Raw genomic sequence first — 17,592 nt, forward strand, 5'->3', positions numbered from 1 at the left:
ATGTGTGTTACTTCCCTAATCAAGTCTTATGCTCGTGGCTTACAAATACAGGCTTGTTGCTTTGAGAAAAAAAAACAAGACTTGAACTTGAAGGAGGAGTTTGTTTTCTTGCTAATGTACATGAATATGACTAAACAACAACAGAAAGCGATACCTATTACCGCTTTTGTCTACATATTAACTGAAACAATGTACATGTTATTAAACATTACAGAAATAGAAAAGCGACTAGTAAGCAAAGTGATGTATTTGCTGAAAAGTCTCTATCTCCTCATAGCTGCCCAAGTTTTTCCTGTCACAACCAACAAAGAACAAAAAACCATTTCAGTGTAACTCTACAAGAATCACACGAAAGGTTTGATGATGCTTTCAAAAAGCACCTAAAAACAAGTAAACAAATCGGTTTAGAAAACAACCTGAAGCATCTGCATTAACTTTGGATGTTGTTCCAGAAGCTGACACAGCTTGTCACGGTCACTTAATAGAGACTGAAGAGGAGTTTAAAGAATTATGGTCAGCTGTGGCACGAAATACTACTAAACAAAACAAATGTGTATCATTACCAAGGATGTGGATTACAAACCTGAATGGCTTCTGGAGACTTGAAGTAATCATGTAATGACATTCCAGAGTCTTGTTGCTGAGAAGTCCCAGCTCCTTGCTGACCTTGAACAGCATGATGCTGTGGCTGTTGCTGCACCTGAGAGAGATCTTGCTGTTGAGGAGTGTGATAGTACGGCTGGACTTGCGTCTGTTGCATCATCTGCATCTGATGCATTGGAATCTGAAATGGGTTTTGCATTGATACTCCTTGCTCTGATGGTTGAGATATCTGTATGGGTGGTCTAACATGCTGAGGAGGCTGCATAGGGCGTTGTAACTGTGAAAGCTGCATCGATTGCAGCTGAGGGATGGACTGTGGATTTAGTGATTGAGGGATGGAGGGAACCGACAACATAGTTTGCGGCTTATCACCTCCTTGATGCGAAGGATTTGCATAGAATGGCACAGGGAGAGATGATGGCCTGCTAAAATTATGGGCTGACATTAAAGTGTGGGGAGGGTAAGAGATCATTCCGGTACCTGAAACAGATAAATTGCCAGACTGATGATCAATGACTGGCCCACTCTGTTGTTGTTCAGTGGTACCTACGCCTGCCTGGCTGTATCCAAAAGATTGAGTTGTAGATGTCCTTGGTGGTAACGAGGCATATGGGTTAGATGAGTACTGGGGCATTGCTGAAGGGAGGGGTGGCGTAAGCCGGATGGGTCCTCCTGAAGATTGTGTTCCATGACTAATAAAAGGGGAGGATTGATTAGAAAGAGAATCAGAGGAATGTGGTATCACAGGTGAGACTGATTGAGGTGGCACTAAGGGTAAAGGAGGCTGGTTTGGCATCACTTTCTGTTCATAAACCCCCCGACCACTGAATCCACTATGAATATGGCCCGTGTGTTGCTGACTACTCTTTGAATAGAACCCCTGAGGACCCACTCTAGGATCAATCAAATTTTGTCCTGAAGATCCTGGCATGTTGTAAGCAGGTACAAACACAGATTCAGATATGCCGGCACTCTTTAGAGGGGCCATTTTCTTTGATTCGTCTGCTTGCTCAACAAATTTTCTGTCTGAAGAAATGCTTGGTTCCCGAATCAACGACATATCAGGGCGTGAAACTGAAATCCTTGATGAAAATTCGCTCTGAACGTTTTCGTCAACATTAGATGCCACTGGTGTGCCCATGTGAGAGAATTGACTACTTCCATTTGCATCACTCTCGGTTTCTTCAACAATGGAGTGAGGAGAGTTTTGTTCAACCATGACAGGAGAAGGCTGCATAAGGTTCTCATCGGGCTGAAGAAATGGCAACTTGTCATCAGGTCCTTCACACTCCTCACCATCAAACACTATATCTATTCCTTGTAGATCATCATCAGGATCGGCTTTGAATTGTTTAGGTTTACCTGCAACTTTTTCAGAATCTCTAGCAGGAGTAGGATTTTTCACTTGCACAACAGCCTCTCCAACCACAATGGTGGATGGATTTTGGCCTCGTTCTCTCTGTCTGGCCATAAACTCATCAACATGAATAGATGGAGGTCTACCACTGCTAGATCCTGCTCGAGAAATGGTTATTGCATTAGAATTACCAGCTGTATCAACACTCCTTTCCCTAGCAACATAATCATCTACATGCATAGAGGGAGGCCTGCTGGTATTCGGCTTGCGCTGCCTAAAGGTATCTCTACGTGTGGGAGCAGGAGGAAGGGATAAAGAACCCAGCGCCCGGTGAACTGAATTTTGGGTCGGTATGTCAACAGAAGAGTTTTCGCCTTTAGCACGCCTGCTAGAGCTCTCCAAAGTTGATAGTTTCCTTTTCGCAGGGAGAGATGACTGGGGCAGACGCTCAGGTAATGTTTCTGGACATTCCCACCAGAACTTGTCTTCAAGTCCTCTTTGATAGAGATCGTCCTCAATGTTTTCAGAGTCCAAATCATCCATATCAAAATTCCCAGGAGAAACAAGAACACCTTTGCAGGAGATAATATCATCAATATTCCCGTCTTTTAGCAACGACAGCAACGACCGAGATGCCTTCAAATCCACAAAGAGAATAGGAAGTCAGTGTCAAGAGGAAAACAACAAAAGAAGTGGATGAATGATGCAAGAAAAAGCAGGCATGAGTAGTCCGTACCTCATGCAAATAGGGCTTCATCTCAGCTGTTTCGGAACTATCAGATCCAGAAGTCGTTGAACTCAACAATGTCACCATTTGTTCAATCAAACCAATATTTTCCTCTCTAAAAGTGTCTGTACCACTAAACTCACTTGGAAGGCCAAAGAGGGATTTTAGTCCTGCAACCTTCCTCGAGTTCAAACTGGAAAGATGAAGAAAATTAGACTAGAGTTTAATTGATGCGTTAAATATATACATATATATATGTTAAAGGAATGGTTTGAACTAGTTGGAAGTACTACTAAGCACATCTTCTACTTGATGATTCTTAGGCTTATATCAATTGAGCAAAACCAGATTAACTAAAATGTATGCACCAACTTAAACTAAGTGGCATCAGCGGACATTATGTTTCTATCCACATACGTAGTCAAGATGGCATACAAGGACACGTCGCCTATCAGACTAAAAAATCCTATCAAATTCGTGTTAAATTGGGTGAGCAGGAATTTAGTAGATTATGAAGAGTCTGGGAGTCACCTTTTACCATCAAGGCATAATCTGATGGAGCCCACGCTCAGAACGTTTACTGCCTTAATTGCAAGACTAGACAAACCATCTTTTGAATTAATTGAGTTCAATAACTTGATCCAGCAAGATAGAAAAGGGGGATTTTTCTTCATTTCTAGTTGATCGAGACTCAAATTATGAGTGTCACACCACCTTTCAGATACAGGTTCTTCGGCACCAGAAAACAATTGAAACAAAAGTGAAACCAGACCATCTTGACCTTCACCACATGAGATCAGGTCTTTGAAAGCGCCGAGACAAGATAATAGCTCATTGCCAACAGGCAAGACCTGTAAAAAAAGAAAATCTTACTTCGTAATCATAGTTTGGTAAGGAAATATCACAAAGATATCTCTTAGAAGAGTCATCGATATTTCAGAATCTATTGCCACAAACAATCATAATTTATAACCAGTAGCATAATTTGCAGCAATTTTATTATATCTCCAAGGGACTAGATGAGCAACATAAGAAGAACACAAACGTAATAACATCTGTAAAACAGTTGATAAACATAGATCACAACAATGTTGACAAATTTTGATATACCTGGCAGAACTTCAGCACAAAGGGTAAAATCAATGCACAATCTTTTGCACTCAAACTGGCCAATCTGTACAATTTAATATAAATAAAAAATCGAATAGAGATAAAATGTGATCTAGATAAGGTAATACTAGTACAATTAGGTTCCATGTTATAAATGGCACCCAAAAATGGTAATGTTAAGCAAGCCTGCAGAAAACACACTTACAGCTCTTTCTTCTGAAAGCACAAGAGAGGCACTTGTGAATCACATAGCAGTGAGATCGATCTGAAAGCTGGAATACACCACTGAATCACACTAGACTCGGACACAATTCCATACTCTAGAACCCTGTTTTCACTTGGATAAGTGGCATCATAACATCTTTCCAGAACTTCCACAAGGAGTTGAACAATACCCTCCTCTAAGAGTAATCCCTGACGTGAATAAATTTCAGGTGAAAAAAGAAACAAAAAAAAAGTGAAAGAAAACTATGATCGTGAGGCAAAGAGTATGACCTTAGCATGCGGGTGCTCTAATAAACTAGCCAGAAAATTAAGATATCTGTAGACCTGAAAGAGGGTAATGAGACTGGTTAGGAGCAGCAGTAACATAGACAGCGAGTTAGAGAGGCTGAACAAACACCATATAAGCTTCAGTGTTTCTTGTTGATGACTGATCCAAAATACCATCTCTGATAGATGAAAATATGGGCCTCAGAAGGATAGAAGCATGCTCAACCCTTTGACATGCAATACGAACTATGAAAACCCGAAGCATATCCTGAATGACCACCAATGCCTGTTTGAAAATAAGACAGTCCAAATCATGCTGAATAAATGATAACAAAAGCAAAAGCAGCAGAGAAACACTGGAGCGAACAAGATATAGAAGAACATACAGATACTGCATGATGTTGGATAATCTTTGCAATCTTTTCAAGATTAGGAGTCAAATGGTTTATCAGCTTTTCAAGAGGACCAGCCTCCAGATACCAGTTGATCTGTTTCTCCTTCTGTGGACCCATCAATGTCCCAACCGCCAACTTTCTGAGACCACTTAATAAGGGCATGCCACTCTTCCAAAACCAGACTCCTTCTTCAGGGAGAATATCGGTCTTGCAATGAGAAATACATGAAGAATAAAGTATTAGACAATAAATGGGGATCTTCCAGTTGCTACCGTTTACATTAAATGACTACAAAACACATGAACAAAATTCCATCACAAACGTTCAGATGATTCATATCTATTCGGCTGGAAATATATGTTAATTTTCTCACAATGATATGAATAGTGCATGCCATCACAAACACCAAGTAAAAAATAATTAGCGGAAGTGTAAGATTTCCATACTAGAATGCAGAGGAAACTACAGGTCTCCTTTGGACCCAAGGCAGGAACAGAAGACGTCTGGACACCCGAAAGAAGAGTGTGGAATAGTCCAGGAATCCATCCATAAACTGGCCAGCAGACAAGGGCGGACACAATGAGGTGGCACACTGCTCCAAAGCCAAGAGCAGAGTCCGGATAATGGGAGGACAAGTCAGCTGCACAAGCAGCTAGCTTCGGGCTGGAAAGAAAAAAAACCATCATGGCTCAAAGCTTAACTTTGTATAAAACATACACGTGATTAATACTACTAAAACAAAAGAAAAGTAACTCACCTGACTTCCCGATGTAGCCTTAGGAGTGCCTTCATCAGTTTGGTGTTTCTATACTGCTCCTTAGTTCCCTTTAGACAGCAAAGACAATGTCAATGACCAGAGGGGATAGTGAAGACGCATAAGCCCGCAATTATAGAGTCTCAACAAAGTAAGATAAAGGCAGAACTTAAGAAGCTATGGCTTTTGAGAGAAGATTTTAATCAAATTTATTCCGCAGAATCAAATCATTTGTTGCTGATACATGATGAAAAAACTAATAGTGTTTAAAGCAACAGACCTGTAGTCTTTGCAGAACAGATATCAAGAGGACGAGGGAAGGAATTAACAGGTCCACCAAGCTTTGCTCACGATTACGTTCAGACAAAAAGTCAGAAATAGAACTGCATCCATGATCGTCATCGACCAGATAATCTGCTAAGCCCAAAACAAAAGAACTAGTTGAGTGTCACCTATAATCATCAAACGATTGATGAAAAGTAGCTGAAACATCGTGAACCAATAAGAAGAAAGTTTTTGAAAGGATAAATATAAAAAACGGATATCTAGCCAGTGGGTGATTTAAACTCTTCCCAGCATCTCTTATCGTCACGTCTAAATTTAAGAGTCAAATGGTAGCAGCAATAGAGGAGTTGGATAAAAGCACAGAATAGACAGTAGTTTACCATAAATATTCGACGACCTCTCAAACATGAAGCTGCAGTTGACCAAGATAGCATACACAACTGTAACCGCACCCTCGTCATATAAAGCAGCAGCAACAGTCTGTACAAAGCACAGCATTTCAGAACACTTAAATAAGAAGACTACAGCATCTGAAAGAAAAAGTAATTTCTGGAAAAAAATATGGGGAAAGATAACATACTGAATTATCTGAAATCAGCGCTAAAATTCGAAGTGCTGTTGTCAACTGTGAAATTGATGAATCAGAAAGGTTAACACCTTCGAAAGATTTCTCAAAGATAACTTTTCCAAGATTATCTAGGACGTTCATCTCAGAGACATTTGTTGATTCTCCAGCACCATTCTCAGCCTGTGTTAAATCCAGTGCAAGGATGCTTGATGATGATAATTGGGCGTCCCCTCCAGAAGCCAAGACAGCAGCATAACGTAAAAGGCCAACTACACCATGCTTGTGATAAACCACACCCGCATCAATCCATTTAAGTAATCGTGAAGGAGCATCTTTTCGATTAGAACCACCCGGTGACAAAGTATGCAAGGCCTTATGAAGGACTGGGGCATGTTCAATCCAAGCATGCAAGCATGATGCAGTTGAGTCAGAGACTATGACCTCAAAAATCTCAGCAGCTGAGTGACATATTGCTAGATTAAGCGGTGAAATTCCTGAGAATGAGAACGTTAAGCAAGTAAGAGGTTTTAAAAGAAGATAACCAAAAGACTATGCCAAGGTAGTAAATTCAGAGATAAAGCAGCAACGATACCACTATTTTCAACTGCTGGCTCCATATCCTTGGCTGAATGCAAAGCTTCAATCAAGACTACTAAAGCCTAAAAGAGAACAATAAAGTATATTAGTGAAAACCACGAGTATCCCTGCTCCAATACAATTTACACCACTACGAACAAGTGAATTAACAATAATGAATTAGAACACTAACAGAGTTTGCACAAGAAACAAAGAGATTAACAATTTTGTTATAGTCAAAGTTTACATGACCAGCATAGGGGACCACAGATGTAACACATTCTTCCACTAATCTCCCAGAAAGTTCCCATTATAACCAAAGGTTTAAATTTTGTGAAGGTAGCTAAAAAACACATGATTTTTTAAACAATCAAATGTGTGTCATTTCTTCACCATTGTTTTACCATTTATCAGCTTCAGAAGGAAAGCAGGGGGGAATGAGAATTATGAATTCATTTCAGACAAGTTTATCATAAATTGTGAGAGACCACAATGAAGAAAAAGAGCAGAAGTATATTCTTTTTCCTGGATCCAGATTCATACCTCTGGAAAAACACCTAACGTCAATAAAGCTTCACGCCCACAATCAGACCTGCACTTGCAGGGTGCCTTCCAGTTAATTTCAAAAGAAGGCAAAGACAAACAAAAGCAGATTTTGGCAAACCGAGACATGACAGCAAAACATTTATCACCTAGAAACATCACGCAACTCCCATAAAATCCATAGAAATTCTTCTGTTTGTTGTGTCGACTTGAGCAAACGATCTACCGCACTCACCTGAATAAAGTATGTAAGAAATAGTAGGATACAAGTATAAATCTACGAATGTAAAGGATGTGCCCTTTATGGTAAAATGAACCCACCACCCTCAAATGCATCTCAAGATTTATTCCAATTTCCAGTAAGCTGCAAGTAAAACCCTTGGATATTAAAATTGAAGCATAGTGGAGGGGGACACACTCCTCCTTGTTCAGATCGACGGATCCCTTCAGAGATTGTATTATTGTAGCAGTCAGTTCAGGATGATGTAGCAAAAAGCTCAATCCTGGAAAACAGAAGATACAGGCTGTATTACAACTCTAATGCACATAATCCTCAAGTCTGTGCTAGTGGGGAAGTTAAATAAGAATACCTGTGCGTGAAAACATCAATGAAAGAATTATGTTGCCAATAAACATTGCGATATCAGTAAAGACATCCATAAGGTCTCCAACTTTAGAATGCAATCCAGGCATTGAGAGAAGTGCTGCTGACAAAGGAAGAAAACCCCGCTCCTGTGCATTGTCAGACGCTTCAAGTAAGGTTTATTAATTAGACCCTCTAAAAAAATTTGATTTCTGACACGCCACATATTTAGCAACTAAAATAGTGCTAAAATGTCTAAGTCAAAGACTAATTTAACCAAATGATTTACCGTCAGAAGTGCCAACATGTGCGAATCAATTCCAGAGCTATAAAACGGACATGCCCATGAAGCAGTTAGTTTACTCGTGGCTTTGTATGACAACCAGCCTTCCGAATGATCAGAAACCAAACTTCTTTCTGCGTAGGCTGATGGTGAGGGATCTTCAACTGATCCAAGTGACTTCATCAGGTTCTGAATTGATAGTCAGCAGTAACACCAGTCAGAATATTAAATGGTTGGTTTACTGATTTTATAAGCGAGCAAATCACATGAAATTATAAGCAGAAACAAACCTGGAGCTTTTGAAGTTGTGACTTAGCATCAGATAGCATATCCAGATTATGAGTTGCAGCCGCATGAGAATTGGAGAGACCTTCCAATGCTGACAACACTGCAAACTGATAGACAGAATATTAGTAACAGTATTAACATAAAGGGCCTATCAACATAATGCCAACAACACAAGATTCTTAATATGGAGAGTACCTCATATCTTGATATAACCTCGTAAATTCTCAAACGACGAAGAATATAAATTGCAAGAGAGGCAATCTCATGGCATGGTTTCTGCATAAGTAATTTCAACAGAAGACAGTAGCCCTCACTCTTCCCAGATGGGATACTTCCATCCTCACGAGGCCACCAACCTAAAAATCCTTCACACCCAACTGAATGGCGTGTAGCCTGCTCAACAACTCCAAGCAACAACAATGTAATGGTGGTAGAATTCTGAACATCATGACCAAAGAAATATACAAGTTGATCCATCCCACCGGAATTGACAAATTGGAGGCAGCCTTCTCGGCCAGAGCATAATAAGAAGGCCAAACTTAAACCCAAAAGAGTGGCTTTTCCCTGAAATGAGAAAATTAACAACAATTAATCTATTAATATTAGAAACTTCTATCACCAGAGTGTGAGAGCTAAAACGAAAATGTAATACCTTTGAAAGCTGTGGAAGGACAGTACATAAGGAATCTCTTTCAAACTGAATATATGGGCTCAACATATCAACCAATTGTTGTGAAGTAGCCAAACAAGTCTCTGATTCAAGAAAACTGAACACTCCTAGTGCCACATCTGATTCTTGAATTTCATTGAGATCAAGAATATCTTTCTTAACCTTGTCAATTATATCATGAAATAACCCAGAATCTACGGAACTGGCCACGGCCGGACAATTCTTATTCTTTAAAAAGAAATCTACATTGTCTGTGACATAAGACGAGACCCCAGACACTACCGTATCCACAAATTTATTTACTACATCACTAGTAGCTAGCTTATCAAAGACTTTTAGCAGCAGCTGCAACAATCGCTTTACTTCCACAGGCACATCTACAGTAGCGAGGGGGAGAGATACTATGTCTAGAGAGGATAGACATTCCTCTATTGTTCTGTTAACTGAGTGCAGTACCAATGGCAAGTCCTCAAGATTACCCTCAGTGGAACTCACAATATCAGTTACAGAACGACCTTCAAGAATGATATTGTACTGCCCCAAATCTTTCACGATGTTCCCATAGACGATCAAGCTCAAACTTCGATAGCTGCCTCTAACCACCAGATGGTTTGTTACAACAGCCTGCAATTTTGATGAGAAAAGTCAAGTAATGCAAGGAACTGAAACCTGCAAATGGGAATGATTGACCACTTTTCTGGTAGCATAGAGGGAGGCTGAACGTCTGCCTTTTGACACACAAGATGGCTTAATTAAAAGGTATTCAAAACTCTAAACCCCGCTCATTCCCAACCCAAACTAAACCCCTTATCACCTACAACAAGTTATTGACTCCCTCTATTATGCCACCCCTTTTATCAAAAGACAAATATAAGATCTAGCAATTTACATATATACACATCTCTAAGGGAGTATGTACATCTATAAGCCATATTTCCAGCTAACAGCTCCTTGTTCCTAATGGTAGCCAATAACTATGGTCTAAGGACAGGAAATGTACATAAGAACCATTCCCAAATGTTGTTACCAGCATCAGTCGCAGAATACCAAACTAATCAATTCCAAGAACCGAAAAGACATGAAAGGGAAAAGAAACAAAAATCAATTTGAAGATAAATCAAGTTTAGCAGTTACCTCCACTTCCAAAGGGTAGGGCGCTGAAGGAGTGTAAAGAAAAGGATTACAAAGTCGCTTAAATTTTGATTCTCCTTCACATCGAACGAACACTTCCAATGCAAATGAAGGAGGTGAAGTTGCCCTAACGAAAATATTGTCAACATTTAGATAACCAACCATAGACATCACCCACGCTCAAGAAATGTTGTCGGACTCTAAGTCACTCACAAAGAACATAAAGCTGGCATTTTAGCTGAAAATCTAACTACAAGTGGTTCAGCTACAATACCCCTTCACTATTTTTGTTTCTATAAGACGAATTGACTCGAAATCTAGATTTCTCTGAAAGTGACTAAAACCGAAGTTTATTAATGAAAAAGGAGCTGAACTTTAGAGTCTTGACATTTCAACTAAACCACTGTTTCAAAATATCATGTCTGCAAAGTTCAGTTTTTTGTTGCAGTTACAAGTTCGGGTTTTTCAGAATTTCTACACAAATTTAGGTTTCTTATCATTCTCCCTTCCAGTGACAAGAAAATAGCTAATCGTGTACTCTTACATCCAAAACAAGGCTTAACATCAAAGATTCAATAGAGATCACAGATACAGAGTCGAGAATATAGGACCATGCATTTCAACAAGACTTCTAATGGTGGGTATTACTACTTCAAGATCCTCAATAGTTAAGATCAAGAAAGAAATAGAAGAATACAAAGTCAAAAAAGAACATACCCGACAAGAGAAACAGCTTGAGAAGATGAGGAAGCATTCTGCTCCAAAAATTCGCAAGCTGTGATGATTACTGGCTCAGCAAATATCACCTATAAGAATTAAAGAAAACATAAAACAAATCCTCAGAAGCGTGAAACCAAACAAGTAACTTCTGACATCGAATGACAAAACCACCACATGTAATACTTGTTCCGACCAATCCCGTACAAGTAGTCAGTAATAACTATTCACCTAAGCATTTTCTACCAGGTTTCAGAGACTCAGATAAAAGAGAACCCTAATCCAACTCAACATAGATACTCCCTAGAAGCTCAGCAAAAAGAACAGGGCAGTATTCCAAGTGTATCACAAACTAAAGATAAAGGTTACCTCGTCGACATATTCGTCCAATTGAGGATGAACAAAGGTCTGAGCGAACAGAACACAAGGCTCAGATCGTACCATGCCTCCAGAATGATTGGTGGTCTTCTTGAATTGCGTAAGTCTCTTAGGTCAACATAAAATTGATTCAGCCTGACTGCTAAAATCTGAGATTATCAAATGATGCTTCCGAAATAGAGAAATCAGAGACAAATACACAACTTAAAACAAATTCACTAACCCACAAAATTTTTCTATCACATTCGCATATAGAGCTCACATCCGAAACATCACTAAGCAAAGCCCGTTTCTAAGGGTATGCGAATCATGCAACTGCACAGAGCCTCTCGACAGCTAGATCACGACTTAAATCTATATGTAAAGTAGTTATCAAAAAAAAAAAAGTAGTTCTACAATAAAACGGGAACAATTAGGTTTAATTTCTCTACTTTGGGATCGACACAGACCTTAGAAAAAGGAGAAAATCTGCGTTTAGAAACGAAGTCACAAGAGGAATGCGAATAAGAGTATGAATCGAAGTAGCTTACCTGGGAATTCGAGAGAGTACGACGCAGGTTGAAGAAGGAGAAGAAGAACAACAACAAACGCCGTTGTTTTTTTTGGTTTATCCGGCGGTTGGCTCTTTTTTTTGTTTAACCGGCGTTAAGCTTTTTAGGGTTGGCCCGGTTATGCTTAACGAAAAAGGCTCTTCTCGATTTAAACCAATATCAAATAATTAAATAATAATAAAATTGCTCTCTAAATTCTTTTATTAATCATTTTAGAGTCCCATGTTGGTGAAGTGGCTCTGATGAGAATTGAGAAGTAGAGTTCCTTGCACAATCGATTCGGTATTTGACACAATCATATAAACAAACTGCTAAATGTTTGACAACTTTCCATACAAACAAACAAACTCACGTTCAAATGGAATATCCCTCGCATCTTTGAGCTGAACTAATCGCGCAGATAATAGCAAAATGAAATTGAGAAACACACACAATGTTTTTTAAGTGTTCAAGCACCTCGCCGTGAAAATACTCTACATCGTCGCCACTTACATTGTAGTAACCTTTCTCATCTATTGTTCCATTTGCCCTTAACAAGCGTATGTTAAAGTTATTGTTTTCTATCTACCATGATTTAACATTTTGTTAGATCCTTTTCATTGATATTGGTATATGGATGGATATGTTTGATTTTTACTCATGTGACATACATAACATGAAACATAACAAAAGAAAAAATCCCAAAAACGAGGATACTGCATCAAAGGAGACATGTCATGCTTCCAAAGTTATAAAACACAAACATTTACTTTAAGTCTCTTAAGATATAAGACACAAACACTGACAAGTTATTTAGCTAACATAGAGATAAGTACCTAAAACATAGATATTGGCAACACAATAAAAGTGCTTTAGTACTACTAAGTTGAATTTTTTTAACACATACGACTTCATATTAGATGACCTGGTGCGAACTCCATCCTCTGCATCAGCCAGCGAATTCCATCTTCTCGATCAGCCAGTCTAATATTCATCTTCCAGACGAAAGAGAACAAAGATAAACAAGTCATCAGCAACTTAGACCTTAATCACAATGGCCTTCTAGAATCACTTTAGAAGAGGTAAATATCTTTTTATCTACCCTCAAAGATTTCTTATTCTGAAGTCATGCACAGAGACAGTTTACAGTTTCAAATAGATCTAAACAGTCAGAAGATACTTGTCACCTTTAATCCCTATTCTAGCATGGAAACGAATAGTAATAAGACATGCACTTTAGTTGTTCATGATATTCTCCATGTTAAGATACTTGTAGTGACAGATATATAATCAGCCAAGACAATATAATTTGTTGAGATGGTTCTTTGACTATATCTTTCTAACAAACATGAGACTGAATGCCCGATGACCTAAATCTAAACATGTTTGAGCTAGGACATAAGTATATCCAAATATGCACAACTTCAAGCTATAGAAAGTATCCACGACAAAAGAAATGCTGAGTCGAAAACCATACCTTTACTAGTTTTGGTTTGAGAGCTTTGTGATAGGAGCAGGTCTACAGAGGATGGGATAGTTCTCGTGTTGAACAAACGTAGACCAAGCCTTGCATTGATACTCGACAAGAGGCCCATCAGGTTTCTCCCTAGCCATACATGTAATGTACGACTTTGATTTAGGTCCTGCAGAAAATGCACCTCGCACCACTTCCACAAACTCCACATTCAACCCCTTTTTGAAAACAATAAAACAGTTAGCGAGGATGTTAGCTTACACATAAATGTATATACAGGCAAGACAAAAGAAATGTTATCACAAGTAAACCTTGTATTGGTTGAATGTTTTGAGACAGACACAAGCCATCCTGCAAAGTACTCGCGGTAGGTTTGGCCCAAACCCGCAGACCATTCCAGATCAGCGACTGCTTTGATTGGTGAGTAGTTTTGCATTGGCATAAGCTCCGGATCCACGTAAAATCCCTAAAAACAAAGCACACGTTAGACAAACTCATTACAAAGCTAACAAATTGCATAAATTTAGTTAGAAAATTCAACCTTGCTCTCGATGAGCTGGCGTTTGACGCGGCGCCACTTTAGTTCATCCTCTTCATTGGACATTTCATCTTCCTCTTCAGAGGAATCGTACTCGAGACCATCGAAGCTGTCCACATCCCATTCAGGTTCGACCCACCACTTGGACTTTATGACGAGCATGTCTCCAGAGTAAGAGTATTCAACGCCACTCTCTTCCTTTTCATCGCCGCTCTCATCAACCTCATAGCCGCTCTCTTCGGCCACGGTCTTACGTTTTGCCAGTAAAGCAAGAGCGAAGGCCATAGCTTCATCCACGGGTTCTTCATTCTCATCCTCCTCAGAGTCGACGTATTCGTATTCTTCATCGCCGCTCTCTTCTATATCATCCGCTGGGTCAGACTCGGCCTTACGTTTTGCCAGGGAAGTAGTGGCGAGGGCCAAAGATTCCTCCATGGGTTCTGTTGCCTCCATAAACTTCCGATTATAATCACGAGGTCTGAGTACCTGTACTTTCTCTGAATTTTTTTTTTATCAAGTATCATATATAAAGTACTATAACCATTAAAATTTAAGTGAATAAGAAAGTTAATTTAATTATATGTACGTCGGTTTTGATTGTGGATTAATAACCGACTCCAAATCGCTTCCTTTTTGTTTTGTTCTTGCGTTATTTTTTAGAATGACATAATTAAAGTGACTTTATCTATTAAATCTCTTGTAGTGTATATTTAACTATGTCTCTCTTACAAATAGGAAGCTACATGTCTTTCCTTTAGACCCAAGGCAGGAACAGAGGACGTCTAGAAACCAGAAAGAAGAGTCTCTCGAATAGCCTAAGAATCCATCCATAAACTGGCCATGTTTTAGATGCCCTTTTGCAAACTCCAGCTATGCATCCATCTAAAAAAAAAAAAAAAAACAGAACAAGTTAGATTCTAGAAGGTTGTAAGAGCTAACTTCTTCATATCTACCCATGAAAATCTCTCAGTTACTCTGAAATCATAGAACACACAACACACTTTCAAATAGACTTGAATATTCAACAGCTTCTTTTCTATCTTTAACACATCTTTACTAGTGAATCAATCCCTGAGGTTGTATAGATGAACTAAAAAATCTCACTAACAAGGAACCAAATAGTTGAAAAAAAACTTGCACTTTAGCTATTGATAACCCCCACTTTGCATGTAGTTGTAGGGACAAAAATGGTCAGCCAAGACAAACCCTCGAGATGCTTCTCTGCCTATCTTCTTGACTCAGTCCCCGAATACCAAATTGTGAAAAAACATCATAAATCTACATGTTTGAGCTTGGGTCCAAAACCATACCTTTACTATTTTTGGTTTGCTTTAGGAGCCCGTCTACAGAGAATGGGATAGTTCTCGTGTCTAATTACAGTACACCACACTTTAGCTTGATACTCGACAAGAGGTCCATCAGGTTTCTCCTTAGCCATAAATGTAATGTACGACTTTGATCTAGATCCGGCTGTAAATATACCTCTCACCACTTCCACAAACTCTACATTCGATCTCTTTTAAAAAACAATAAAGCAATTTTTTTCTAAATGTCAGATCACACGTACTGAATGTATGTATAGACAAGAGAAACAACATGTAATAACTAAACCTTGTCTTGGTTGTACTTTTTGAGACAGAGACAAGCCATCTCTGCAAAGTACTCGCGGTAGGTTTGCCCGAAACTGGCAGGCAAATCCAAATTAGGGACTACTTTGTAATCTGAGTAGTTGTACATTGGCCAAAGCTCTGGCTCCACATAAAACCCCTAAATTCAGGCACACACAGTCAAGATTTACTCTTTATCAATCTAACATATTAGGAGCTAGCGGTTACACTCAATTAATTAGTTATACCTTGTTCTCGATGAGCTGGCGCTTAAAGCGACGCCATAGTTTTTCATGTTCTTCCTTGGGGAATTCATTTTTATATTCAGAGGAATCGTACTCGAGACCACCGAAGCTGTCCACATCCCATTCAGGGACTTTAAACCACGTCGGATGTAAGAGCTCATCGTCAGGGTCAACGTAATCATCGCCGCTCTCATCATTCTCATCGTCAGAGTCAACGTAATCATCATCGCCGCTCTCTTCTATTTTCTCCAAGGGTTCTGTTGCCTCCATCAACTTGCTCGATTCCGTCGTCTCTGCTGCGCATTCTTTCAGATCCATTGATTTAATTTTTATGAGAGTAAACCATGGACGGTCTATACTAGTATTTTTGCAACACTTTGATTACGGTTGGGTAAAAATGATTCTGGATTAATCGGATATCCGATCCGTTTTTTAAATTTCTTCACAAAAAAATACTTGGATCGGATTAAATAAAACTCAACTCATACACCGGATATTCTATATTTAATAATTTAGATATTTAGAAGATTTTATTAAGATTTTGAATTATGATTCTCCTATCATATTTGTTTGATTTGTTTTATATTGTTTTGAATTATCATATAATACATAAAGTAAAAAAAAAGGGAGACTCACAAAAATACCCCTTTTTCAATACCCCTTTTCAAAAATAGTCCATTTGGCTGTCCATTTTTAAAAATACCCCTTTTTATGTACAAAATGACTAAATTACAATTCTTTTAATAAAAGATATCACAAATATATAAGAAAATATAACAAAATTAGGTTCACAAAATACAAAATAATTTTTGGCGGGAAAAGTGATCCCACAATTTGTAGACCTAATTTTGTTTCAAATAAAGTAAAATGGTCATTAAAAATTAAAAGAGGGCAAACTTAAAAATGGATTCTCAAATGGGGCATTTTTGAAAAGGGGTATTGAAAAAGGGGCATTTTTAACAATTTCTCAAAAAAAAAATCAATTTTTTTTCTGCATATACTTTGATTCGAAATTTTAAAAACGGACATATATTATCCAATTGACGAAAATGTGTGTTCAACGTTCTACATCGATTAAAATATTTAGACAATAATTCAGAATCATATCATAAATAAGATCAACACTAATAAAATAAATGAGTTTTTTGGCGGGACGGGTTTGGCGGAACAGGTTTTTGAATCAACAATAATAAAAAGATTAAAATATCATTAATCTGCCACTTCAATACGGATTAAATCCTTTTTTTTTCTAATACCACCAATATTAGACATATTAAATCAGTCTCATTTAGAAAAGATTGTATAAAACCAAAAATTGTCCCGTGGTATAATGTTACTTAATAACAATTGTAAACTATAAAATATAAATATCTTAAAACATTATAAAATTTACACACTTTTATATAATAAATAATCGTTAAATTTTAAAAATTACTACTTTTAGAAAACAAATCACGGGACGTGATAAAAAGTTACAGGACGGGTTATATTTTGGAACGAAGTTATATGGTGGACGAGTTTGAATCAATATTTATAAAATTTTAAAATATCATTAACATGCCGCTTTAATACAGATTAAATCTTCAGTTTATTAAAATATAAATGTCTTAGAAAATGATATGATTTGTAAGCTTTTATATATAATAAATAATCATTAAATTTTAAAATAAAAATAAATCATGGGACGGGTTAAGAAATTACGGAACGAGTTATATTTTGGAACGGGTTTATATGGCGG

At 38.1% G+C, this 17,592-nt stretch overlaps 2 protein-coding genes across 10 annotated transcripts; both read right to left on the reverse strand.

Annotated features, from left to right (window-relative positions):
* Positions 1–81: 81 nt before the first annotated feature.
* On the reverse strand, positions 82–12,160 carry LOC9320591. 8 transcript variants are annotated; one of them, XM_021031412.1, is made up of 28 exons: positions 11,991–12,160; positions 11,452–11,609; positions 11,083–11,171; positions 10,369–10,492; positions 9,217–9,858; positions 8,760–9,128; positions 8,567–8,671; positions 8,283–8,465; positions 8,001–8,142; positions 7,732–7,913; positions 7,560–7,645; positions 7,411–7,459; positions 6,884–6,950; positions 6,304–6,785; positions 6,104–6,203; positions 5,719–5,852; positions 5,442–5,509; positions 5,131–5,347; positions 4,676–4,891; positions 4,420–4,575; positions 4,293–4,346; positions 4,003–4,211; positions 3,798–3,861; positions 3,219–3,538; positions 2,697–2,880; positions 584–2,596; positions 417–488; positions 82–292 (listed from the first exon to the last, which is right to left on the reverse strand). In XM_021031412.1, exons 2-28 carry the CDS (start codon positions 11,524–11,526, stop codon positions 272–274), a joined length of 6,423 nt encoding a protein of 2,140 aa, XP_020887071.1. In that variant the 5' UTR covers positions 11,527–11,609; positions 11,991–12,160; the 3' UTR covers positions 82–271. The 8 variants fall into 8 exon arrangements, with proteins under 8 accessions (XP_020887071.1, XP_020887063.1, XP_020887065.1 ...); XM_021031404.1 differs by having other exon boundaries at positions 5,719–5,855; positions 11,452–11,599; positions 11,991–12,097; XM_021031406.1 differs by having other exon boundaries at positions 5,719–5,855; positions 11,991–12,096.
* Positions 12,161–12,238: 78 nt separating this feature from the next.
* LOC9320593 lies at positions 12,239–16,212 on the reverse strand. 2 transcript variants are annotated; one of them, XM_021031418.1, is made up of 7 exons: positions 15,858–16,212; positions 15,614–15,769; positions 15,313–15,518; positions 14,006–14,884; positions 13,776–13,930; positions 13,468–13,682; positions 12,239–12,985 (listed from the first exon to the last, which is right to left on the reverse strand). In XM_021031418.1, exons 4-6 carry the CDS (start codon positions 14,453–14,455, stop codon positions 13,676–13,678), a joined length of 612 nt encoding a protein of 203 aa, XP_020887077.1. In that variant the 5' UTR covers positions 14,456–14,884; positions 15,313–15,518; positions 15,614–15,769; positions 15,858–16,212; the 3' UTR covers positions 12,239–12,985; positions 13,468–13,675. The 2 variants fall into 2 exon arrangements, with proteins under 2 accessions (XP_020887077.1, XP_002884527.1); XM_002884481.2 differs by lacking the exons at positions 12,239–12,985; positions 13,468–13,682; positions 13,776–13,930 and having other exon boundaries at positions 14,600–14,884; positions 15,858–16,201.
* Between the last annotated feature and the right edge of the window lie 1,380 nt (positions 16,213–17,592).

The sequence above is a fragment of the Arabidopsis lyrata genome (genome assembly GCF_000004255.2).
Source record: "Arabidopsis lyrata subsp. lyrata unplaced genomic scaffold ARALYscaffold_3, whole genome shotgun sequence".
Lineage (NCBI taxonomy): Eukaryota > Viridiplantae > Streptophyta > Magnoliopsida > Brassicales > Brassicaceae > Arabidopsis > Arabidopsis lyrata.

Coding starts and splice junctions, on each gene's coding strand:
- LOC9320591 (XM_021031404.1), bottom strand. CDS start 11,526: ATGGTACGATCTGAGCCTTGTGTTCTGTTCGCTCAGACCTTTGTTCAT. Junction 4,347..4,419: donor GAAACACTGAAGCTTATATG/GTGTTTGTTCAG, acceptor ACCCTCTTTCAG/GTCTACAGATATCTTAATTT. Junction 293..416: donor AGTTAATGCAGATGCTTCAG/GTTGTTTTCTAA, acceptor TGGTTGTGACAG/GAAAAACTTGGGCAGCTATG.
- LOC9320593 (XM_002884481.2), bottom strand. CDS start 16,172: ATGGATCTGAAAGAATGCGCAGCAGAGACGACGGAATCGAGCAAGTTG. Junction 15,770..15,857: donor GCCAGCTCATCGAGAACAAG/GTATAACTAATT, acceptor GCCTGAATTTAG/GGGTTTTATGTGGAGCCAGA. Junction 15,519..15,613: donor AAAAGTACAACCAAGACAAG/GTTTAGTTATTA, acceptor GTTTTTTAAAAG/AGATCGAATGTAGAGTTTGT.